This window comes from Python bivittatus, unplaced genomic scaffold (assembly GCF_059951505.1).
Source record: "Python bivittatus isolate LINGU-HERP-01145 unplaced genomic scaffold, Pbiv_v1 ctg000480_np1212, whole genome shotgun sequence".
NCBI lineage: Eukaryota > Metazoa > Chordata > Lepidosauria > Squamata > Pythonidae > Python > Python bivittatus.
This window is the reverse complement of record NW_028277075.1, coordinates 83,762,579-83,788,322: the sequence shown is the minus strand read 5'-3', so window position 1 is coordinate 83,788,322 and position 25,744 is coordinate 83,762,579. Positions and strand designations below refer to the sequence as shown.

The 25,744-nt window shown below is 35.9% G+C and overlaps 1 protein-coding gene across 2 annotated transcripts in view; it reads left to right on the top strand.

Moving 5' to 3' along the window:
- Window positions 1-25,744, top strand: part of MYLK (myosin light chain kinase) — a 204,925-nt gene that overhangs the window by 169,363 nt on the left and 9,818 nt on the right. For both annotated transcript variants that reach the window (XM_025170519.2, XM_025170489.2), the window contains exons 22-27: window positions 6,126-6,428; window positions 11,734-11,772; window positions 11,856-11,949; window positions 14,363-14,566; window positions 19,438-19,655; window positions 22,041-22,164. In XM_025170519.2, the coding sequence (XP_025026287.1) occupies window positions 6,126-6,428; window positions 11,734-11,772; window positions 11,856-11,949; window positions 14,363-14,566; window positions 19,438-19,655; window positions 22,041-22,164 (982 nt within the window). The remainder of the gene's footprint in view (window positions 1-6,125; window positions 6,429-11,733; window positions 11,773-11,855; window positions 11,950-14,362; window positions 14,567-19,437; window positions 19,656-22,040; window positions 22,165-25,744) is intronic.

The window sequence follows — 25,744 nt, the reverse complement described above, 5'->3', positions numbered from 1 at the left end:
TGACACCTTTTACTCAAGTTGAGAGGTTGTTTCCCTGGAAAAAATATTAATCTTAAATTCATAAAGTTTGGTCCCTGTTATCTGATAGCATAAAGACATGAGTAGATTTACAAATTACTAAGTCAAATGTTCTTTTCAGGAATTTTTGGCTTGAAGGTGGTAACTTCAAGGGAGTCAATAAAAGATTTTAGGAAACTGCCTTTGGCCACCACTTACTTTGGCCACCATTTTCTATTTCATGGTTCTGATACTAATATTATTTGCAAATACAATGCATTTTGTTCTTACATTAGTGTTTGGGATTTTTTTTAAAAAAGCTATCCAGTATTTATCTCATTTTGTTTATCCCTTTTTGCCCTTCTGAGCCTTGCTGAAATGTTGTCCCCCACCTTTGCAGTTGAAGTTGGGAACAGTTTATAATTCAGCGCTAACAATTTTCTAAATATTATCAAAGCAAGTTATGTAGTAATGTAAGAAGATGAAGTACTAAGATATAATGAACAAAAGAATTCATTCTCATATTTAAGGATTAAAAAGATATTTCCCAGATTCTCACAAAAGCATAAGAAATCATTGGGATTTAATATCATCATACGTTCTTAATTTTAGCTATAAGACTTAGAGAAAATATTGTAAAATAACATAATAAAAAGATATCACATTAGATGATTTGTCTAATCATCTGAATGTCTAGTACTTCTTAATGGATATAGGTATTCAGCCATAGTAACTGTATTCTGGTTCCTACTATCTCCACTCTTACCAAGTGCACATATGTGCACTCACAAACAATTAACTTGTGCAGAATCCAGAAGTCCATGAACATACACAGTCCAGAAAATCTTACATTTTTGGCTTTAAAAGTCTAATTCTAATGGGTTATGCTAAGTAGAATATGAGAAATGCCTGTTAATGGTGGAAAAAAGTTCTTACCTGTTTCTCTTTTTCTTTTAAGAAAAGGGATGGGACATGGTCAAGTGGCTCATTGAAATAATGCACAGAAGCTCTCATAGAGAATTAAAGGTGAAAGTGAAGTTCACTTCAGCTTCTTTTTCGAGTTTTATGAGGAGGAAATTCTGTTTACTGTGGAACTTGCTCACTAGGTGAAAATACGTCTGAAGATTTTTTTATATATATAAAACTTGCCCATTTCTTTTCTAAATCCAAATTTTTGCTAAAAATAGAATTCATTAACATCTATATGGAATAATGCCTTTAAATTACAGTCCTTTCCTCCCTTGGAAATATAAGCTACACAGTGTTTTTTTTCCAGTGAAAGCAGAGAGGTTTATAGTGACCCCCAAGCCCTGAGAGCAGTAACTTAGAGTTCAGTTATAGCCTTTTATGGTTTCATTTTTCTCCCACAAATGAATCTCAAGTGCAGCCTTTGCCAGCAATGTCGGCATGGACATCGTCCAGCCAGCTTTAGCAGTATATTAAATACCTTCTCTGGCTAAACAGACAAGCCCATGGAAAAGAATTAATTGTTGCTTTCTGCCTGCTCTCTATCTGGCAGGCAAGTATCTCAATAGCTAATAATAGTATGGAATGGTAATATGATCACCCAAATTAAAAAGGAGCCAAGGTATCTAAAGAGAATTTTCTAGAGAAGATGCTGCTTCCATCCTGAATAGAGAACAGTCTATGGGTAGCTATTAGAAATCTTAAGCTAGAATTTTGGAATGAAAGCTAATGCCATACAGTTTCTGCTAGCTGATTTTGAGAATATGCAGAAGGAAGAACCCACATCCCGTATTACTATTGTCCAGAGTTATTTGGTTTTTATTTTGTGTCCTGCTTTTCCACCAGCAACTGGTGTTCAAGGCAACTAACAAAATTAAGACCAAATTTTTAAAAAACCCATACTGTTTCAAAAATAGTGAAAACATCATTGAAAACACGACAACTCAAACAGCACCACCTAGCAAATTATCTTAGGTAGTAGTTAATTTACCTTAATAACAATATTTGCATACTGTTTAAAAAGAAATAGAAAGGAGACTTGTTTGACCATCCTTAGCAAAGCATTTCAGAATCTGGAAGCAGCTGCTGGAAAGACCCTCTCACATTTTCACCAAATGTGTTTTTGATTATGGCAAAAGGGATTCTCAAAGATCTCAGCCTCCCCTATAAAGGGCAGATAAACAGCACTTCCATTGATCTGAGCCAGTTTAAGAATGCAATAATAGCCGTGTGCCACAGCATGTAGTAATATCAACACCTGCAAAGCGTATTGAAGAGGAAGCTTTAAAGCTTCTTCCTGATGTGAGTCAAGAGGGAGTGATAAGATGCATCCGGTCCAATACTTGTCCTCCTGCGTATTTGTTAGGGTGTACTGCAGCCCTTATGAATATTTGAATAAGCCAAATAAACATGACTAGCTTTAAAACTGCTGGATAAGCTCAATAGTTGGTCCCTTCTGTTTCATACTGTGGCTGTGTCTCGGAGACCACCACAGGAAATTAAGTATGGCAGATTGTGAATGCATGGGAATACTTATTTAAAAACCTGGAATGCAAGAAGCCCAGGATTGGCATGATGTGAGCATTTAAGTGTGAAGTCCAGTGTGAATGTTTGCTTAACCTTTCCAGGCTATGGTATCTGCTTGAAGCTGCTGAAAGTTCTGGCAATAATTTAAGTATTTCCAAAGCAAGTAGACTAGAATTAATACAGCATCTGTGGCTGGGTCCAGGCTTTACTTGTGTGCCCCTGGTTTCACCCTGCTGCTATAATGGGACAAAGTGTTCTATGGGCAAAAAGGTGGGATAGAAATAGAAATAAATGCATAATAAAAATAAACAGGCTGTAATTATATAGAATGAGGGATGGCATAGCAAAACTAGCTCTTGTACTTCCAAGGAGATCAGCCAGTTAAGAGTTTGGAAGGCTGTAGAATTTATTTAGACGTAGTTCTACTTCTTTGTGGAAACAGCTGAGTCTGGTAAATGCTGGCCATTCATTGGACAGACAGAATAAGTCTACCAGGATCATTAGAAGAAAGGACTTAGACATTCCTATCTCAGTTATGCCCATGTATGTTATCTTCTAACTTTATCCTTACTTGCTCGTGAGAAAAAATTAAAGCAGTTGGTGGCCTGGCTGCAGTGAACTAAAACAGTTACATCCTACCCTTGACCTGTATGTGTTCTCATACTCTGAGAGTAATTATGTGCAAGTATATCCATCTGCATATGCACACTTTCAGTGTGCACAGAAATACTTTGTGTCCACTCCTAGAGTTCCCTGCAATCTAGAGAATGTGACCTAGGACACAAGCTTGCACATATATAACAAATACATACACAAATGTTTTTCAGGCTATTCTGTGCCATAATAATGCTGACAAAATTAAATACAAATTTGTGGAGAGAGAAATTTATTCTGCATTTTTTTCTTTTCCAAATGCTTTATAATGCTATTGACATTGCACTAGAGATTAAAAGTAATAGCATATTGGTACTTTAGAATTATAAAAACTTCTTAAATAAAAACCCAAACATTAGTTGTGAATCCTACTACTGCAACTAACCAGTTCATGCCAAGAAAGAAAGAAAGCATCCATTGTTTGTAAAACACAAGGGACAGACCCAGTAATGGGCTTTTATTAATACTACACTACAGTATGAATAAGATGCAATTGTATCAATCGTAATAAATCTTTTTACTGCAGTATTTCCAGCTGTAATGATTTCTTCCTAGCCTTAAGAAAGTTTTAACATTTATACACAAACATACACACACACACACACACACACACATATATATATACAGTATATACATATATATTTGTGTATAAACACACACACACACACATATACACAGTACATTTGGTAAGTAATATCACTTCTTATACATATCCAATCTTTTTCTTCCTTACTGAACATGAACATAATCCATTAATTTTGATATCAATTAATAGCATTTGTCATAAAACTGCAGCCAAATACATATACTTGGAAACCAGTTCCATTGAAGTTGGTGGTATCTGAAGTTCATTCATAAGAAAATAGAGCTTTGTGCTGGATCTAGTTGTTGATTCACCAAATCCAGCATGCTGCTTTCCAGAACAGCCAACCAGTTCTGCTGGAAAGCACATTAAGAAGGCAAAACTTCATCTTTGTTTCTCTCAGCATGTTTTTTCAAGGCATGATGCTTTTAAATCTGGAGATTGCCTTCGATAGTAGCCATTGTTCGGGTTCTTCTCATTTACTCTACCCGATGGCATCTACACCCTTATTGACTTTGTCCAACTTTCCCAATACGGACCATAAATCAGGGAATGATGGACTTGTAGTCTGTTGCATAATCGCAGGGTTGAGAAGGGTGATTTAGCTGTGATTGCAAGAACATTTAAAAAGCTGTTTTTGTAAGAGAGGAACAGTGAGCTTTGACCCAGTAATTTTAGCTCATGATAGATCAGTTATAAGTCCAATATAAAAATTAAATATTCAAGGAGTTACATAACTAGAGTAGAATAGAATAGAATAGAATAGAATAGAATAGAATAGAATAGAATAGAATAGAATAGAATAGAATAGAATAGAATAGAATAGAATTTTTATTATGGTCATGGACCAGAGTTACAAATAGAAGCACATTAAAATAAACATAAAAACAAAACAGAATAAAAATATATTACAAATAGTGGTGGGTTCATCAATGGGCAATCAAGTTATGTAACACATATATTAACTTAGTAAATATGTTTGGGACTGTACTTCTTAGTCACATAGCTTTTATTGATGTATGGAAGCATTTTATTCAGTTCTTTGGAAAACATCCTAATTTGTCAGGATCAGAAGTGGTTTGCTCTTTTGCTGTTAGTACATCAATACAAATAATGGGAGATTTATGCTTTTTTAAAATTGATTTATTTTTACATTATATATTGTGCTGGGTTCCAAACATTAATCTTCAGTCCTGGAAATTGAATTTTTATTTTAAATTATGGCTAGCTTTTGTTGAAAAAGCTGAAAAAAACAAATATATTTTAACTGCACAAAGCAACTACTGTAACACTGTATCTCGGCCTTAAATATTCTGTTGCAGAAAATTCTTAACCCTAAAATGCTTGCAACTTTTAGGAGGGAAGTTGTAAAGTAGGGAGCCAAATACAATTAAAGCACTGGGTGCAAAAGTTTATCATTTGTGGCCCCTGCATCTAATAAATGGACTACTCAGGGGGGTTTAAAGTGTCTATGAAAACCTTAGCAAAGCTGAGAATAAAATAATTTTGCTGCAGACATAGTTGCGTACTCAGCAGTACCACAATTGTGTCATTTGCTATTTTGGAATTGGTTCCTCAAAGCAGTTCCTCATTTATATGTATAAACTGGAAATCCCAAGGTATTTGAAGGATACAAAGCCTGCTGTAGACCCAAATCATTCATTTTCAGACACTGAAGCACACTGAATTGGTTTTAATAGTATTAATTGTGCTAACACCTGTTCAGCCATCAAAGAAAGAGGGAAAGGTTCTCTTAGCACTGGACAAGAAGATGCTTACCTCCATTTGAGAGGGTAGCTGGGAACTGTATGTGTGTGTGTGTTGTGAATGTGAGTGTGATTTGAGAAATCTGTGTTAATGGAGTATGGATGATTTTTGTATTCAAATATAAGGAGTTGCACATCCCTACATGGAACGCAGACCCTAATATGCTGATTTGTAGCAGTTCAATGCCTTGGCCAAAAATGATCCCGTAGTGTTGGCATATAGCATAAATTACTATGATGGATAATAATTGCATGACCAAAGACTCTCCTGCTGACAAATCACTTCTTGCTTCTGTCTCTTACTGCCTTCTAAATGAGGATGATAAATGAAAAGTAAGGAGTGTTGCATATCAAATAACTTTGCTGAATCCATGATTTAAATAAATCACAGATGCAGGATTACAGTAACATTCCAGGACTCTTCAGACCCAACTTTGAGCTTGTGTCCCATACCAACATCTGACAGTTGTTTCCATATAATGGCTGTAGGTAAAGCCTTAAAGTATGACTTGCTGTCTTGAAAAAAACAAAATTTCCCAAATTTACTTCAAACTTAACCATTTCTCTGGGGGAGAAATAGGAAAATGGATTTCCTGATGTAATACATTGCATATGCTTTTCCCTATCTGTAGATAAACCTGATCCTCCAGCAGGAACACCCTGTGCGTCAGACATCCGGAGTTCTTCCCTCATCCTTTCGTGGTATGGCTCCTCGTATGATGGTGGGAGTGCAGTGCAGTCCTACAGTGTGGAAATATGGGACACAGTGGACAAGAAATGGACAGATCTCACTACTTGCCGCAGCACTTCATACAATGTACAAGATCTTCTAGCTGACCGGGAGTACAAATTCAGGGTGCGAGCTGCTAATGTGTACGGGATCAGTGAGCCAAGTCAGGAATCTGAGCTAGTAAAAGTAGGAGAGAAACAAGAAGGTAAGTCTACCACATGAGGATTATGTTTTGGAATATTTCTGTATCCCTGGAATGCTAGTTGCTGTAAGCGCAACTAATCCCTTTACTCAAGATGAGGAAGTGAGGGTGGGTTATGTGAACACATACAAAAATGTTGCAGGGCTTGCCCTCTGGAACAGTATCGCCCCCATCCGAGTTCCGTATGGCTCCCACCTTGCAGTTGATTTGTAAATCTTTTGAAAACCTGGCTTTGTTCCCAGGCCTGGAGTTAGGGTGGTCGTCGATCCTCTGTTAGTTTTTGGTTTTTTTGGTGTGGTGGTTTTTTTCCCCCAGAAGTGTATGTCTTTTTTCCTTCATTTTATTATTTCTTACTTTTGAGATGTAAGCTGCCCAGAGTCATTTGGGACCAAGTGACTTCTAAATCCAATAAAATTATAAGTTATAAAATGGAGGTCTTATGCATTTTTATCTCAATGTGATCCAAACTTTTTGGTTGGATAATGAATACTTGAAAATGAGCTTTATTGTCCTGGGAAAAAATGTTTGCCTTTGCCTTATGAATTATAATTGAATCTTTGTTGCTATCTTTCTATTTTAAGTTCAGCAAAGTAATAGAGACTTGCTGGTAGAGTGCAACAATTCAGATCATTGCCTTCTCCCTGGGAATTCATGATTTATACATTAGCCTAGCTATGAGTTATTAGATTGCTTGGGGTAAGGGGTTGAACCATACCTAGTTAGTAGGTTATGTGGTTTGCACTTTACTGTTTGGAGAAGACAGATCAGAGCTTTATGGAGCAGTTGCCTATAAGGCATCTTATAATAGGCAAGCCACTCTTCCTTGCAACTTGAGTTCCCAGCTCTAAAATGCTGTTCTGAATTACTTCACAGGTCTGTTATATGTAACTGAAATAATAGGAATCAAGCATTTTAAGTTCTTAAGGAAAAGGGTATATAAATCTATCAAAAGGGACTGTTTTTCTGATACTGGGATGGAGGGAGACTTATGAATTGCAGTATTTTTAGATTATAAGAACCAGGATGTGGTACAGACTGTGCCATTTCCTTATATGTACATCAACAATGAATTGACAGATAATAGCTGTTTTTGAGGGCAAGGTATCGCAGTTTAGTTGAAAATATAATACTATATCTATAGAATGATACTTCAAGTCACTTAGAAAACAGATTTTTAAAAAACATTATTTAGAAAATAATCTAGCAGCATGGCAGAGGAAACAAATACCACAGAATGTTTTTGTTTGTATGTTTATTATGTGTATAAACAATACCTCCTGCTTACAAGGTCAGTATATGATAAAGTTAAAATAAAACCATCAAACACTGGAGCAAGAAACCTTATACATTAAAGGAGACATCATTAAAATTAGTGACAACACAATAACTTAAGCCCAACAAGATTTTGCTGCCTAAGTTAAATGGAGCAAGGAATGTTTCTGGAGCTTATATTCTACAACAGATGCCTAGCTTTCAGATACCTCAGCCTCATATTGTTCAGGTTTTAGGATTACAGTAGCTCTTTCAATCCTCTACCTATGTAAGACTGCATTATAAGTGTGCAGTAAAACAAAAATGAACAATGAAGAGGAAGGACCATAGAAAACATGAGGAGCATAAAAAAAACTTATTATCTCACATTCATTTCATAATGAAGTTCCTCACCAATTTGATTAAAGTATTTTTCTGGCAGATGAGAAGCAGAATATTATTGCAAATGCTAGTGGCCATTGCACATTGAAAAATGCAGTCCTGTGCCATAAAAGACTTTTGGCAGAAGAAACATTTGATGCAGATTTCATCTTTTCCGGAAATTTCAATCATACCCAAATGTATTTAGGATTGTTATCCTACGACTTGCTGAATAAAGATAATACACTCCCAAAACAAAGGCTGCATGTCAGGAATAATCAATCTTATCCTGTATTTTGAAGGATTAGTAAAGGGCAAGACAGAGAAACGTAATGATTTTATCCTACTCAGATTATATTGTAAGGGTATAGGAGTACATTAAAACAGAGCATATTAAATGGATCAACTGAAGTATTGAAAAACATATATAATTAAAGCCTAGGCAATATTTTTCCTCTATTTTAGGAGAGTTGATCATAGAGCTGATTTACCAATCTAGTATCAACCTTCATATATTTAAATGGAATTTCCTTTCAGCCAGAGGATTTCTGATTATTCACCAGATATATTGTAAATTACAACAACGACAACCTTTTGGTCTCTATACCTCTATAGACAAGAAAAAAAATACTTTAGTCTTTAGAAACATTTTCTGCATTTTTTGTCTCTTGACTCAAAGATCAAACTATTTTTGCTTCTTTAATCTCGAGTGGTTAAAACTGGAAAATGTGGACCTAGCTGCCACATTGTTTGTACCAATTCTGAGACGGATCATCATATTTTCCTGAAATTGGGGGTCTTGGACAATTTGTCTGGCTCAGGGTGATCCTATTTCCAATCATATTCTGCTATTCCTAAAGCCTGTGTTTGCACTTCAGCAAGCGTACAGTTCTTATCAGCATGCTTTATGTAGACCTGATGTCTTCTCTTGAGACTGTCATTTTGTTATTAGTTATTTGATATTATTCATCTGCCAGTGGCATGTATTGAATGTTATATGTGATTTAGATTTTTGTCATCCCCGTCTCAGCCTATGAATTGCTCTTCATTCTTTGAAGTGCACAGTTCTAAGCTGTTTGCTCCAAATTTCAGTAAAATATACTTTCTATCTGAAGTGCTTGCAGTGTTATTTTAGAAAGAATGAAAGAGTAAGCCAAGGATTCTCCATTGCGCAGTCCTCTTAATGGAGAAGCCTATATCTAGACTTAAATAGAATGGGATGGATACTAGCCTGCTCCTGTATTTCTTAGCAGCTTTATATTGTCTTATTGAAGGCCTTCTTGAGGCACCGTCACTTTAAAGGACTTCTTGCAGTAGAAACTTCGGTAAGACCAAAACCTAGTTCACCCAATTTCTAGTCCCTCTGCTGCAGGAAAAAAAAATGCTACAATAAACCCAATGGTTTTTAAGATCCCTCAAAAAAATAGAAAATAATCAGCGGCAGTCTATCACATGGTATTACTCTAGAGTTTATTCAGTTCTTTAAAAGTTGCATGTTCATCCTTTCCAGCACTGGATCCAGCTTCCAAAATCTGAGGATTCATACAGCTCTGTATTGTAATAAAGAAATCAAGGCTACCTCTTTCCTAAATAGTATCTTAGATTAGCTTTCCTCAGCCTGTTTTAGACAGCAATTTCTAAAAATCCCAACCAGCATAGCCCCATTTGGAGGTTGATGATGGAAGTCCAACATATCTGAAGAGCACTGGATTCATGGCGGCCAGGTTTAAGCACTGAAATAACAAGTGTTTTGTTTTTTTAAGAAAATAAATAAGGTACCCCACATCATGTTTTCTTACATTCAGCCCATGGGGTCATGTGTTTCAATTCCTTTTTCCTGTTTTAAAATACATTCTATATGCACTCTTTATAGATTTAATTGACTTCAAATAAAATAGTTCATAATATTATTTTAGAATAAAACATTGCAGTAGTTTAGAGCTATTTAATATTTAGTTCCTATATTTGTAGGATTCTTTCAGTTTTTTATCACTCAGGATTTAATTAAGGGCATCTCTCTAAAGACTGAAATACTTACTGTATAATCACACTGTCAACAATGTGTTCCCTTCAAGAAAGAAAGCAATGGAAAAGCTGGAAAACAGCTGTTTGAAAGAACGGCCCATATAGAGGAATGATTTTTCTGTGCTGCAATCCCCCCTCAACCCTGTCATTGGAAGAAAAAAACATTGTGAACTTTTTAAGTTATAAAAGGAAATATAATAAATGTGATTATACTTTGTATGCAAGCCTCAGGCATGTGTTTAATCTGAATCCAGCCCTCTTTGGAGGTCATGCATTATAACTCTGCTTCAGCACAACAATCTGTGATAGCTGAAAGTAAAATAAGTGTTCAAGTTAGAGAATATGAGTTTTATATATAATTTTTTACATTAACATTTGAACTTTGAGAAGATACTGATTGGGTAGAATTTACTAGTTCCTGCATTCAAAACTGAGAGCAAGATTCCTCATGCTTTTGTTGACAACTGGTCGTTTGAAACTTAAAACTGATCAACCTCAAGAAGACATGGAAAACTTCCATGTCAATGTCAGTTACACTATTGCTAGGTACTGTTGCCAGACATGCAAATGGCATGAAGATTGACCACATGTGGCAACAAAAGAAGTTTTTAGAACAGTGGAGGTGGTTCAGGTGTCCTCTACACGACAACTTCAATTTTATATTTATAACACTTAGCAAAATAAATCTTTTGCATAGCTTACTAAATGTTAATTGATAGACCTCACAAAGAATTTGGATAGGTTTTTTGGTCTGCAATCCCACAAGATGCCTTAAGCTAGATCAGATCATTACTCTCTAGTCTGACTGTCCCAAACAGAGCTCTTCTCATGAATAGCCATCTGATCCTTGTAACTGGAGATTGCAAGGGAACTGAACCTGAGACTGACTGTATACAAATCAGATGCTATTCTATCACTGTGCTGAAACCCTTTCCCGAAAATGGTACCTTGGGGGATATATAAGTAGGATGAGAATTGCAATAATGAAGCTAGATTTTTAAAAACAAGTACCATATGCAAAAGCGTTTACAGGAAATTAAATCCAAAAGCTTTCCACTAAAAAATCAACAAATAATATGTTGCTAATAAAGCTGCCATAAAATGTCTCTGATTGGAGTGGAGGAATAATATATGGAATAGAATATAGCTTACATTATTTTTTTTTTATTTTGATAAAACCACACAAATTATATATAATAAGAAATGGGATGATGGGAGAAGAAAAACTCAGTTTGGAAACCAATTTGCAAAGCATATATTGAGAGAAAAAAGATCAAGCATACGAACCTTATGTGCCCAAATAAGAATTCAAATAGTATTACCTACAATAGGGTGCACAATCAGCCAGAAGTCAGGTGTTGCCATTAAGTGATTAACAGCAAGAACTTTTCCTTCCAGTATTTCTGGTACCAACATCTTGGCAACCATGAAAGTGTTCACATGAATTGGTCATTGAGCAGATCACAGTGGATAGGAAAGCAATTTAACAATATTTTTATACTTCCAAAGTTCATCTTGACTTTAGAAAAGTTCAGTATGCATAATTTGTCACAACAGGGGATATGAAATAAAGAATGGGAAAAGAGAAACGCTGGATCATGACTCTAAAGAAGCATATACATAACATATATGTGTGTGTGTTTGTTTTTAGGTCCTAAAGAAGAAGAAGAAGCTGAAGGGTCTGATGATGGTAAGACCTTGACTATTGCAAAATATGGGATTTGTAATATATATAGCTTTTTGGTAATTTAGTATTTTTGTACTAATTTCTAGAAGAGAAAGAAACAGAAACTAACTATCGGACAGTGACTATTAATACAGAACAAAAAGTTTCAGAATTCTACCATGTTGAAGAAAGATTAGGATCGTAAGTATAACAATATGTTTCCCCTTTTTTGTTGGAATAGTACATTAGCTCATTAAAAATCTACTGTCACATCACTAACTTTTTAAATGCCCATTAACTGAGTCTCTAAGGTGTATCTGATTCCTTCTTCTATACTTTTCCTCAAATAATGTTCTACCAAATGAGTATATCACCATACTGTTTGCAGTCATCAAATGTAGTTAATTGGGAACAGTAAAATTGGTACTCTTGGTCTGTTTCAGTAATCAGCTGCTTAATCAGCCAGACTCTACAACCTTGCTGCCATAAAGTTTATTTCCTGCTTTACCAAATGGACAATTATTCAATATGATGTTAATTTTATATATATGTTCTCTTTTATTGATATACATTTTTTAATTAAGCTATGTGATATAAGAAGGCATAGATGTCCCAGATCTCAACAAGAATTAAAAAAAAAAATCAGTATTCCTTGTTTACCAATCAATTGGTTTTGCTTTATGGGATTGTTCTGAAGCTAAAAATAGAAAAATTCATTTTGGCAAATGTCAGTGACAGTTGTGCTTTTGGGGAAGCAGAGAATGTACCCACCGGTCCAGCACTAATGGCAGCGTGATTGGCATTCTTTACATACAGATTACTCACTTGGTAGCTGCCCAAGACAACTAGACAAGTCTTGCTGTGCATTGTCAAATGGAGCTGGAGAGTCCCTCCTCCCTTTCTGTTGCACGGCGTGTACTGGGATGGCCACCTAGCTGTAGGTTTCCTGAAAGGGACGTATGCATACAGAGAAATGCACTGAATTGTTACAAGGAGATTCTGCAAGAGGCAACCGTTCAGTCCAGTTGTCCTGTTGACAAGAAACATAGCACATTGAGTATTATTCTAACATTTGGTTCACTCTACCCATCAACCCATTAGAGACTGGATGCTCTTGAGGGTGACAAATGAATCTTAATGACTAATACAGGTAGCTGGAAGAGGCTTCCAAAACCTGGATGCCTTGCACAGAGGGAAGATCAGTAATGAAATCCATAGAAGTGTACTCCCAAGTACAAAAGGGAAGGCACAGACTAGATAGAGCAAGCTAGTTGGCTTTTCAGAAACATACTTAGGCCAGTGACAAACATGACAAGATGAAACATGGTCTTTGACATCTGCTCTTACCCTCAGCCATAAAAACTCTCCAAGTACCCAGTGCAGAATTTTAAACACTCCCCCATAACCAGCAGTTATATTGTCATAACATAGTTGCAATCTCTCTTCCCTTAAAGGAAGGAGAATGTATAAACAGCTATTTTGAAACAACTGTTAATAATTCATAGAGAAAGGTAAAGATTTAGTGGGTCTCCTTGGAGGTCATCGATCCACACCCTGACATGCTTCTTATTGTGGAGTCCTTGGGGTTCTCTGAGCTTGGTTGTTTTCTTGCAGATATTTCGTTACCTGGCTAGGTAACATCTTCGGTGCTATAAGTGAGTGGGGTTTGATCTCTGTTTATATATAGTAGCTTGCCCTGTATATTCCAATCAAGCAGTAAACAACAGCCTAATCAAGGAACTACCAAGGAGAAAACAACATCTCCACCCACACTGATAGGGCAAACTACTGAATATAAACAGAAATCAAACCCCACTCACTTATAGCACTGAAGATGTTACCTAGCCAGGTAACGAAACGTCAAGAAAACAACCAAGCTCAGAGAACCCCAAGGACTCTGCAGTTCAACCCTGAGCTACACCTATTCTCTTCTATCAGTATACATCTTATTGTTGCAGTCTAATCCATTCTGTCTCCCTGTCCCCAGTCTTTCTAGGAGGTCTAATCCCTGTAGAAGGGCAAAGCTGCTAGGCTTCAGGGTTCTCATAGGGGAGTTCATAAAGATCTATTTAGGACTCCTCTCTTTTAGCTTGCTCAAGATTCTCAAAATGTTCAATGGTGCAAAGCCCTTTTTGTCTTGTTTCTCCATATCTTTTGTAATTAGGAAATCACCTGCATATACAAATTGCATTTTAAAGCAGAATTATTCCTTTTATTATTGGAAGAAAATGTTGCTTAATGGGAGACCTTTGCACACTAAGCTTTGCACACCAAGGATTCCAAGTTCCATACTCAGTGTTCTGATTTTAAGATCTCTGATATCAAATATTGCCAGAGACCATGGAGAGCTTTTGCTATTCACTGTAGAAAAAACTGTGCTATATAGGCAAGTAAAAAATCCGAGCTGCTGTAGGGCAGGTTTTCACATTCCTGTAACTATTTCTTTAACATGTCTGTGCCTGTGAATCCAGACTTGTTGGTTTTGACTAAGTGCCTGTCAGCTGAGCATAAGAATCACATTAATCATTTTAATCCCTAGAAACTAGGGCATTCAGAAAGCATGTTTTCCTCTATTATATATTTCATTTCATGGGGATTTTTCTATACTTTTCAGAGGGAAATTTGGACAAGTCTTCCGGCTTGTTGAGAAAAAAACTGGAAAAGTTTGGGCAGGAAAATTTTTTAAAGCATATTCAGCTAAGGATAAAGAAAACATAAGGCAAGAGATCAGCATAATGAACTGTCTGCACCATCCAAAACTTGTCCAATTGGTAGATGCTTTTGAAGAGAAAGCTAATGTTGTCATGGTATTGGAACTGTAAGTATAAAGTTGACTGTGGTAGCAAAAATATCATTGTTAATGTTTTTATCATCTTAATTACCTAACAAACCTGAAAATCCTGTTTATTTATTAATTTTTAAAATGGCATATTTTCCAGTAAGTTCTTCCTATGCTCCAAAGGGGATTACTTGGATTGTACTTGTAGTATAAAGGTACACCTCAGTATTACATTGGAACAGCACAGTCACTTTCTACATTCTCCAGTTTTGAATATAGCAACTACAGGTAGTCCTCACTTAATGACCACAATAGGGACTGGAAAATTGGTCATTAAGTGAGGTGGTCATTAAGTGAGTCATCAAACCTGATTTTACGGCCATTTTTATGATGAATGTTAAGCGAATCACCACTGTCATTAAGCAAATCATATGGTCATTAAGCAAATCCAGCTTCCCCAATGGACTTTTTTGCCAGTAACTAGCAAAAAAGGTCATAAATCGCAATCATGTGACCACAGGATGCTACAACTGGTCGTAAACGGGAACTGGTTGCCAAGTACCCGAATTGTGATCATGTGACCACAGGGGTGGTGCAACGGTTTGTGACAGTTGTAAGTACAAGTACAGGTCATAAAGCACATTTTCCAAGGCCGTCGTAACTTCAAACCATCGTTAAATGAACGATCATTAAGCTAGGACTACTTGTACTTTAAGCAACATCTTGCAATTTAGAATACTTCATTCAGCTCTACAAAATACAATAGATCATTATTTTTAAACAATTAAATATTAATTCCATTTAAATATAGCAATAAAAGGTGATTGCTGTCCAATCCCAAGATGTTTTTCAGACATGAGCACTTCCATGGTTTGCAGGCTTATGTGGGAATAAACCTCACTGAACAAAATGGGGCAACTTCTGTGGAGAATGAATTGGATTAAACTGCATTTTCCTGTTTTATCTTTTATTTCAATCTGGTATTTCCCAGAAGCAGAAAGAACAGCACTGCAAATGAAAGCTCTGAAAATAGCTATTCAAACTTGATTTATCCCATCATAATTCATTTGAGTTCATTTGAAATTATATGAATCTAAGCAAGTTTTTAATTCTCCCCTTTAATGTAAGAATTATTATGTTCTAGCTCTAGAATATTGGTGGACAGATGAAAGCTAATAATTTTATGCATATTCAAGCTGTATCAATCCTGAAAATCCCCAGGTTTTATTTTGATGTTTTTTAATGCATTATGGTTTAAATGATAATGACACAATATCTTAATAGTTCAGAAACCTGGAAATATCTTTTTGCAATCCCAAATTCATTATGAATTTTCCTTCAAATCACTTAATGAAAAAGTCTGTTCTCTTTCATATTAGGAGTGGATGAAGCTATAATAAATTTAAGGAATAAGTATAACCTGTTTTTGTATTTGGCATATTTGTATTTGGCGGGTCCCAGGAGGTAGGCTTTCTCTGCCGTGGCTTCTGCCTTGTGGAATCTTATCCCCCCGGAAGTGAGGTTAGCCCCATCTCCCTTAACATTCCACAGGTCCCTTAAGACCTGGCTATGTGATCAGGCCTAGGGGTCCCAGGGGACTGGGGAGATTTTGCAATGGCTCCCTTACTGTGGTTAACATAGTCCTCTCTTGTTTCATGTGCTTTTTTATAGTTTTTATAGTTTTAATAATGACTGTTTTATGTTTGTTTATTGGTTTTCTTTTTAACTGAGTGTTGTACACCACCCAGAGTCACCTTTTTGTGACATGGGCAGTTATACAAATATGATAGATAGATAGATAGATAGATAGATAGATAGATAGATAGATAGATAGATAGATAGATAGATAGATAGATAGATAGATAATAACCTGTCAGCCCACTGACACTGCATCTATCAAGTTTTTTTTGTTTTTGTTTTGTTAACTACATGGAGATTGTATTAATAAAATGTACAAATAACTGTGGTCCTGGCTGATGAGGAGGGAAAAATAACTTACTTGTCCTGTAAAATAAACTGCATTTTGTTACTGGAAAGCCTAATCCATATTTGCTCCTTTTTCAGGCATGCAATATTAAACTTAGCAAAAGTATTGTTTTTATTCATTCCTACACTTACTTTAACCTATGTGCTCTATATTGTATTGCCGAGGTCATTTGCTTAGATTTCTGAATAGATAAAAATATTTTTAACAACTCCTCCCTTTTTACTGCTTGTGTTCTTTTTGCACAAATTGTATTCTTCAATTCCTATACACCCACTCCTCATTTAGCAACCAGGTTCCAGTCTCACAACCAGGTCATTAAGCGAAATGATTGCTAAGTAAACACTTGACACAGAGAGAAAGAGAGGGACACTTCAAAGATCACTGGTTGCTGCCATCTCATTCAGATAATGTTCTCATATAGCTACGCCAGCGTTATTCTCACTCTGGCATGCATTTTTGTCAGGTGTACAAAATTTGGCCACTTGGGAATGGTATTTAACCGAAGTAATTGTTAAACGAGAAGTGGGTATATTGCAATTGCAGGAAACATTCCACTAGATCTGTTATTCGTATTAGGTCATATTTCCCTTCCTGAGTAGTTTGAGGCTATGTTATTTATTCCCCATAATACATGGACAACAAATGGCATGATTTTCATGAGCCAATGTTCTGAATTTTTTTTTAATTGAATGATTTAATGTTGTTGTTGTTGTTCAGTTGTTAAGTCATATCCGACTCTTCGTGACCCGATGAACCATATCGCGCCAGGCCTTCCTGTCCTGAATGATTTAATAGGTCCCATTAAAGCAATACTCTGACATCCTTCTGTAGTGTACAGTTCTGCACCTGATAATTTTACATCAGTTTTAGTCTTCAGCCTCCTGGATTCAGTTTCAAGCACCTCCAGTTAACTTGCCATGCTTCAGCCAAATAGTACTTGTCCAGTACCTGTTATGTACAGGCCATTTCATGCCAGTAGTCATAATTCAAAAACTCAGTCTGTTCTGAGAATTCAAAAATCTTCCATTCACCTCTTTATTTACTGTTTAAGCCTCTGTCATCTGGATGGAGAGGGTGGATGAGAATACCACTACAGTACCATGGTTTTGAACTTCCTTCTTAGATCTTCCATGATGATACACTTATAGCTGCTCTTGGCAGCATCACTTTTCCCCATTTGGGTTAGCAGGAAGGGGTAACTATCAGTGGTCTTTGAAGTTTATCTGTCATATCCCTGATCAGCATATTTCACAAGTTGATGGGTCCAATTGATATAAGTTTGTTTTCTTGGAGAGTCAGTCACCAATTACTTCAATTCATTTCTTTGTCTTCTTGCAAACCTGCATCTTCTGTGCTATTCAGGGATCCACCCTATCTCCTTTTAGCAGTATCTTTTTTTCATGTTTTGCAGGCTCAGAGCCTATTTCTACTGTGAGAATCTGAAAGTAGTTCTGAATTCTTGCAGTGCTGAATATCTTCTTTATCCATTGTCTCTAGTTGTCATTTTCATCTGCTTAACTTGTTCTTTGACTGTCTTAAGTAGAACTGTTTTTTTTTTATGTCCTGTTGTAACACATCCTTTGATCTAATGAGCTTTCATCCTCTCTTATGATCTGAAATGTGTCCACTTATTACTCTAATCATCATACTTCTTCAGGCACCACTTAACGCAAATAAATTCTAGGTTGTGTTTGGGCAGGAACACAAATGCTGCAAGTGTTTCAGGGTAGGACTCCAAAACTCTTGTCTTTACTTCTGTTTGCTAAAGCACTGCTAATAGAAAGCCTTTCATTTCTTTTCATGTTAGTTGACTACTCACAATTCCCTGTCCAATTGCTGTCAGCTTCCTTGAGTATTTTATAACAGAAAGGAGGGATAAACATTTAACGAATAAATAATTTATTTAGTGTAAACATTACTGAGCTAGATTCATTAACTCTTCCTTTTTGCACAAGTGACTTTCAGATCTCAGCTTTTACTACTGCTGTTTTTTACGTTTAATACCATATGTTGGAAAAAAATGTTTTTTGTGTTACAATACAAACTTAACATCACTGCTTCTACTAGAACTACTAAAATGACATTATTATATGTCTATAGTTGATCCTACTGACTTGGCAAGAATCATATCCCACACTTCAGTGAATATATTGGTTGTGCTCTTACATTAGGATTCTTATATGTAGTTGCATCAGTTGCTGGGTGATGTATAAGTAAGTGATATATTTGGATAGATACTTTTTGAGTCCATTGTTTAAAAATGAGGCCTTTTAATCAGCCCTGACAGTTTATGAATTTTGAGAAAACTGTTTCTGTTGTGCTTTTGTTCCAGAATGTTAAAATGTATTTTATTTCAAAAATAAATATTGTGAAATATCAAATCAGTGAAGTTCAGACTGTCATGAAAGTTAAAAATTCCTAAAAGTAAATAAGTTTGAAATAAAGATTTTCAGTTTAATAAGGCATATTTTCACCATTTGCACTCATATGTAATCCATGTTATTATGGTCCTTTTCTTAAGCTGGTTACATATTAGTCCCAAAGTGTACAATTTGTTCTACTGTTTAAATTCATTTTTAATGTGTTGTTTGTTGGTATTTTTTTCTCTAAAAGTTTTATCCAAATTTGTGACTTTCTTTTTTAAAATTTATTTAAAAGTATATTGGATAATATGAACAAAATGAAATCTAAACATTAGAAGTATGAGTTCCTGAAGAGACCACAGTACTCTTTCACTGTTGCAAAACAGAAAGTTGAATATTGGGCCAAAGGAATGTTTGTGCATGGATACATCACATTGTTCCTACTCCCCATCCCATCATTTTCCCCCAGAATAATCAGTAGACTTAGGTGATCTGGCTTACCTTTATGTAGAGAATGTGTTTTCCATCTAATCTGTTTTCTCTTTGTAATATTGTTTTAGTGTTTCTGGAGGAGAGCTCTTCGAAAGAATCATTGATGAAGACTTTGAACTGACAGAGAGGGAATGCATTAAATACATGAAACAGATCTCAGAAGGAGTACAATTCATTCATAAGCAAGGCATTGTTCATTTGGACTTGAAACCTGAAAATATTATGTGTATCAACAAAACTGGTACAAGAATCAAGCTGATTGATTTTGGACTTGCAAGAAGATTGGGTAAAATCTCTAAGTTATCTTAAACAGCTGTAAGATACAGTGTATTTTTATCATGTATATTTGTTGCAAGTACTTGGAACCACTAATTAATTCAAAACTGGCTTGTCCCATTTTCCATATGGCTTAGTTAGCATTGTAGCTTGCCAGAAGTCCATAGCAGTGGGCAGTGAGCAATGCAGTGCCTTCCATCATCAATCAGAGGATGTTTATATCCATAAGTTCTAGAGCTTCAGAGCAGTCATTGTGAAAGCCTTAGCTTTGCCTGATCCCCAAACAATAATGCCTGATGTCTAGATTTCACAAGCTGAAATGAATGTCTGTGGCAAATAACCATAATTTAAAGCAGAATCAGGGAAGCAGAATTTATGATCCCATTGAGAACTGATTTTATAAATGGCTCTTAGACTACTTTTTGATTAGAGGGTAATTACCTTTTAATTTCACCTTTTTGAACTTTTTGGTGCTCAGCTCAAAAACTGTGCCAACGTGTGTTTTAAAAAGAACATGAAACAGGTGTTCAGAAATGCATATGTTTTGATAAAATCACAGATTAATGTAGAAATAAGATGGAGCATAATGATGAATGAATAAGTGTGTAAAATTAATTGGAAATAGATTAGAATCTCAGTCAATACAGTTCCATGCAGTTTCCTATAGAAACTGTCCCACTCACCATACTTTATTATCTCCCAAATTCTCTTGGAGATATAACACTGACAGATGGCCTCTCACTCAGGTTGCTTCTTGGTTGAATGCAGACTAGTTTTCTCCTACTTCTAGCCAAGTGCTATGTATTATCTGGCCATTCCCAGTTTGGAGTGGGTGGGTGTCAACTCTGTAGGCCCAGATATGCTGGGCTTATAACTCCTAGAATTCTCAGCCTGCCTAGTATTAGTTTGGTGAAGCTGCTAGAATCCCTGTTTGTCCTTTTTGCTGTCATCCTGACCAGTGGGTCACAGACTCTGAGCTTAGCTTGTTAGAAAATGCTGAATCAAATCATTTCAGGCATTTTTTCAGTCTACCTTCCTCTGGATGACAACCCAGAGAGGACTCTGAACTTTTTTTTCACTAACCAAAAAACGTTATTTAAAGCCATTAGAAAACTCATGCAGCTAAACTCTCAGCTAAACCTTTGCTATAATTTAAAATAGCAGTAATTTGTAATCCTTTTGTGGTCAATATCTGTAGACATTAACTTTGTCAGGGAATGTCAACCATGTAGGAGGATATTTTTCTTTACCTTTTTTGGAATATTTAGGACGTTGCATGTGAGGAGTATTAGTATTAATATTTTTCTGGGATGTTTTGCTGAACCATTTGTTTTTATAATTTTTAGAAATTGATTTGTTCTGCACAGTGCACTGAAAAGCCTAGTTTAAAAATATATATTGTTGGTTATGCTACATGCAAATGGTAATGAGGTCTCAGCTCTGGCTTTGACACAAATTGATTAGGATTAGCCATCAAATCTTGCACTGAAGCAACAGGGATGCTGACTCTCACAATAGTCCAGGTCCATAGAAATATATTTCAGCAGCTTGTGTTGGATGCAAAATCCATAAGTCACTCCAGTAACCTCAAGCACAATCAAGGAAGCACAATTTATGATCCCAGTGAGTTCATAAACAGCTCCCAGACTAATTTTTTATCAGAGAGTAATTAAATTTTCATTTCACCTTTTTGAACTCAGCCCTGCATTTAGGCTCTCCTCAACTAGTCACTACACAAGATTAAGTGCCCAGTATAGGTTGTACTTATTGTACTTAGGAATTCAGAATTATTTTGGAATAAGAATCATGTGACTAATTTTAGATTATTACTGGGTGAGGTGAGGGCAGGAACTATGACTTTCCAATATTTTTTTATTTCTACTTCCATTCCCATATTCAGCCTGCATGGCCAATGCCAATGACAGTGGGACTTGTACAACACCTGAAGATGTATAGCTTCTTTATCTGTAATATATACACATTCATAATAGTGTATGGGCGGGTGGGTGGATATACTTATACATGCACACACACACACTGTGCAGAAATAGTATATTAATGGACTAGAAGCATTTTGCATAGGGAGAAAGGCTAATCCTATGGGGGGAGGGGGAGGCCAGGCAGAGAAAGAGGAAAGGAATCTTCTCTTGCCTTTCCAGATCTCTGTATAAAACTGTTCAGGAGCAGAGGAGTAATGTAGGGGCTAATGTTGTAAGTGTGGGATAGCCAGCAAAGGTTCGCATCCCTGATTGCCTTTGTACTTCACCTAGACTGCCTTCAAATTATTTTTCTAAGTTACCTCTGAAACTTGGGGAGAATAGCTTGCTTAGACTTCCGAAGGCAACTTCAGAGACACTGTCTTCTATGTTGATATTTTCCTTCTCTGTAACCTTAGAAAATGCAGGTTCTCTGAAGGTCCTCTTTGGAACACCAGAATTTGTGGCTCCAGAAGTTATAAATTATGAGCCTATTGGGTATGCTACTGACATGTGGAGCATAGGAGTCATCTGTTACATCTTGTAAGTAATTTATTGATTCATATCTTTCAAATGTCTCATTCTGTTTGCTTACATTCTGAACCCTTACTTTCTGATAACATATAGATCTAAGCATATCCATATCCAGCAGAACTGTTTTATTTGGAATTATTTCCCCTTAAATGTACATTCATGTTCTTCAGATGCATTTTTTAAAAACTGAAACTTCCCAGAATATAAAAACTTAATTAGATCACGGTTTTATAAGCACATTAGTGTCCTTTTAAGACTCAGAGAAGGATATATTCTGTTATCCTAGTCATAATACCTACATTATTCCAGTTAGTCTTAATCAAATCCCACAGTTGCCTAAAACTGCCTTTAAGATGAGCCTGAATCCTGCTGTCTTCAAGGATACCAAAATTCAACTGTTTCATTTAATCACTGTGAGATTGCTGAGAAATAATATTACAAGATAATAGAAATAATTAACCATTCATACCCCAAATTATTTTGTTCATTCTTATGTACATATGTATCTTTCCTGATTCACAATTCCATATTTAAGACATTTAATTATTTATTTAGGGTTTTCCTTTTGTTATATCAGTATCTGCAAAGCAGTTCCTTAAACTGAATGTATGAGAGCATGGGGGTATGAAATCTGTATTTCATTATTAAATCACAGCAGACCATCAGCTGTTCTTAATGAATGCATTATTATTTAAATAAGAGCCAGTTTGGTGTAGTGGTGAAGGTGCTGGTCTAGAAACCAGGAGACCGTGTGTTCTAGGCCTCCCTTAGGTATGAAAGCCGGCTGGGTGACTTTGGGCCAGTCACTCTCTCTCAGCCCAACTCACCTCACAGGATTGTTGTTGCGGGGAAAACAGGAGGAGGAAGGAGTATTAGGTATGTTTGCCGCCGGTGGGTGGGTGGGTGGATGGCATGATAAAAAAATCTTCTGTCTGCCTTTTCCAGTTTCTGCTAATTTTTATTGGTAGTATTTTATTTCTTCATATTTCTATATTTTTAAGTATGTATTTATATTTCATAGCTCATGCCATCATTTTCCAATAAATGGAGAGTTGTTTTCCTTTTCTTGTTTCTGGTCTCTGTTAATTTTAAATTATTTTTCTGTCTTTTGTTTTCATTTGTTTGGCACTCTTCTCAAGTTTATGTTAGTACTTTCAGTGATTTGATATTTTTATATATGCATGAATGTGCTGTTGGGGCCATAAATAATAAGATATGCTTGCAGAATAATATTTAGCAAATACTCTTTTTTTCAACTTTGCTCTTCAAGTGTGCTTTCCAGTACTTTGTAAAATTACAGATAAGCAATTTTTTCTAGTTCCCTCATGATTACCTGTGCTTTAGATTTTCTCTATTGTCTCTATGTTGAATCTTTCCACTGGGTTTCATTTGGTGTTTCTTTACTTATTTGGTGTCTTGCAGGGTACTAGGTCTGGGCTGCAATACTATAGATGACCATTAGATGGCAGTATACGATACAGAAACATCTACTTCTGCTAGCTAGTGGTTGAGTGGATTTTTGCAGCCCACATCTGGTAATCCTAGTGTCCTGGCATTGTTTGTTTATGATTAAGGCAAATTCCAAGCAATAGTCAGTGGCAGTGTAGGGGACTATATTTTGTTCTACAGTTTCCTTATCACTTTTCAGCTAAGAGGCTCACTGTTAATTCTGATCATTAAAATCTTAATTTTATTAATTAATAATTAATAATTTTATGATTTTCTGAGACTCAGGACAAGATTAATAATTTTCTTTCATCAATGCTTTTTGAAGTGCTGGTTGATAAGTTGGTAAAGTAATTGAATCTTGAAGTGTGTATTCCATTTAAATGACACATCTACTTTATTTTCAATGCCCTTGAACTGAGATGGACCACTTTTCTTCAGGTTCTTAATAAAACGTATAAACGTATGTATGTGTTACCTTATCCTCCCAACTATTTCTACTTGGGACTGGCCTTGTTATGCAAAAGGGTGAAGGAACTTGTTGCTTCCTGGAGCCAGCTTCATGAGGTGGATGGCAGGAACTGGACTCCTACTGAAAACCTTTCTAATATGTAGATCATCGTTGGGGAAAATGAGATAACTGGACCTTCAATTCAGGAATTAAAATTATTTAAACCAATACTGGTTTTCTACCTTGAGAGAAACTTTTAGGTACAGTTTCCATAGAACCCTGCATTGGAAAGTACTTCTGAATTTTCTAGCAGAAAACCACATCTAGATATTCAATTAGCATGTAATGAGCCATTATATGTTTTTTGGATGAAAAATAGCTTATACAGCAGTGAAGCTCACACTTAGAAGAGCTGAAGAGCTCAAGGATAAGATATAAAGAAGCAAATATTATTGATCAGCAAATTGGTAAGGGAGATCAAAGAAGTAAAGCTGCTTTACTTTATTTCAATGAGGAAAAATCCAGGGTTCAATAACTGTGCGGTTGCTCAAACATGTGTATTAATTTTCCCACATAATTTATGTAGTGCAAGTCTATGGAAAGAAAGAGGGACAATTTCCTGAAACATGAGGGAAGAGATGGGGGTGGGGGATTATAAATACTTTGCTTTTGGGGCAAAGATAGACTGATTCCCAAACCAACAATATTTTTGGTAAATAAGAGTAGTATAAACTTTCAGTTTGCAATGAGCTTGTACAAGCTTATACAGATCAAGAGTTGCTATCGATTGCACATTTTGCACAGTGATCTTTTGACATGAGAGTAGACTGTCCTATAGGGAAGAGGTACCCACACCTTCTGAGACACTTCTCATACAGTTGCTTATGGACTATATAGAGTGCCAGACTGAAAGCCCAGGAACATGGCCACTGCTTAGGTCTTGAGACGTTTCTCGGTAAGCCATTCTGGAGGAGATGATTATCCTCAGATAGTATAAATGAGAGTAATGGTAAATAGGGAGGCTCCCTTGAATTCATTCTAGCATTATTGAAAGGCACACATCATTTTGTAATTGTCCTGTAAAAGTGGAATCGTCCGAGACTTTTAAGGTATGCCTGAGTTTATGCATACCAAGAAAATGCTGAGTTTAAGTAGCTGAAGAAATCTTTCCAGTAAACAACTCAACATTAGCTCTAAGTAACTGCATAACTTCATCTCCAAATTACTTTTTCCTTCACGGTTGCTGTTCATTTTCACTTTGACAATGACATTGCAGAAAGGAAATTGTTTCCATAAACAAATACTACTCCATTTCACTATTAGATTTCTGTTTCACTATTGAGTAAAATGGAGATGACAGATCAAAGTTAAAGAGATCTGTGGAAAAAGTGAAGACACTCCAGAGATAAACTGCATTAAGCATGCCAGCAAATTCCATTCCTGAACTCCTTATTCCTCCCCAAAGTACTTATGGAATACTGTTTTTCTTAGATTTTCAAGGCAATTAATTGAAAACTTTATTCTTTTTCTATGGCCTTTCAGACCCAGGGTGGGCTGATGGGGCATTCTTTGACTCACATTTTGAAATGAAGTTTAGCAGTGATTATATTATGTATATTTTCCAGCTTTTCAATTTCAAAATCACTCAAAATGGCTGAGATAAAATGTATTAATAAGATAAGATAGCAGTGA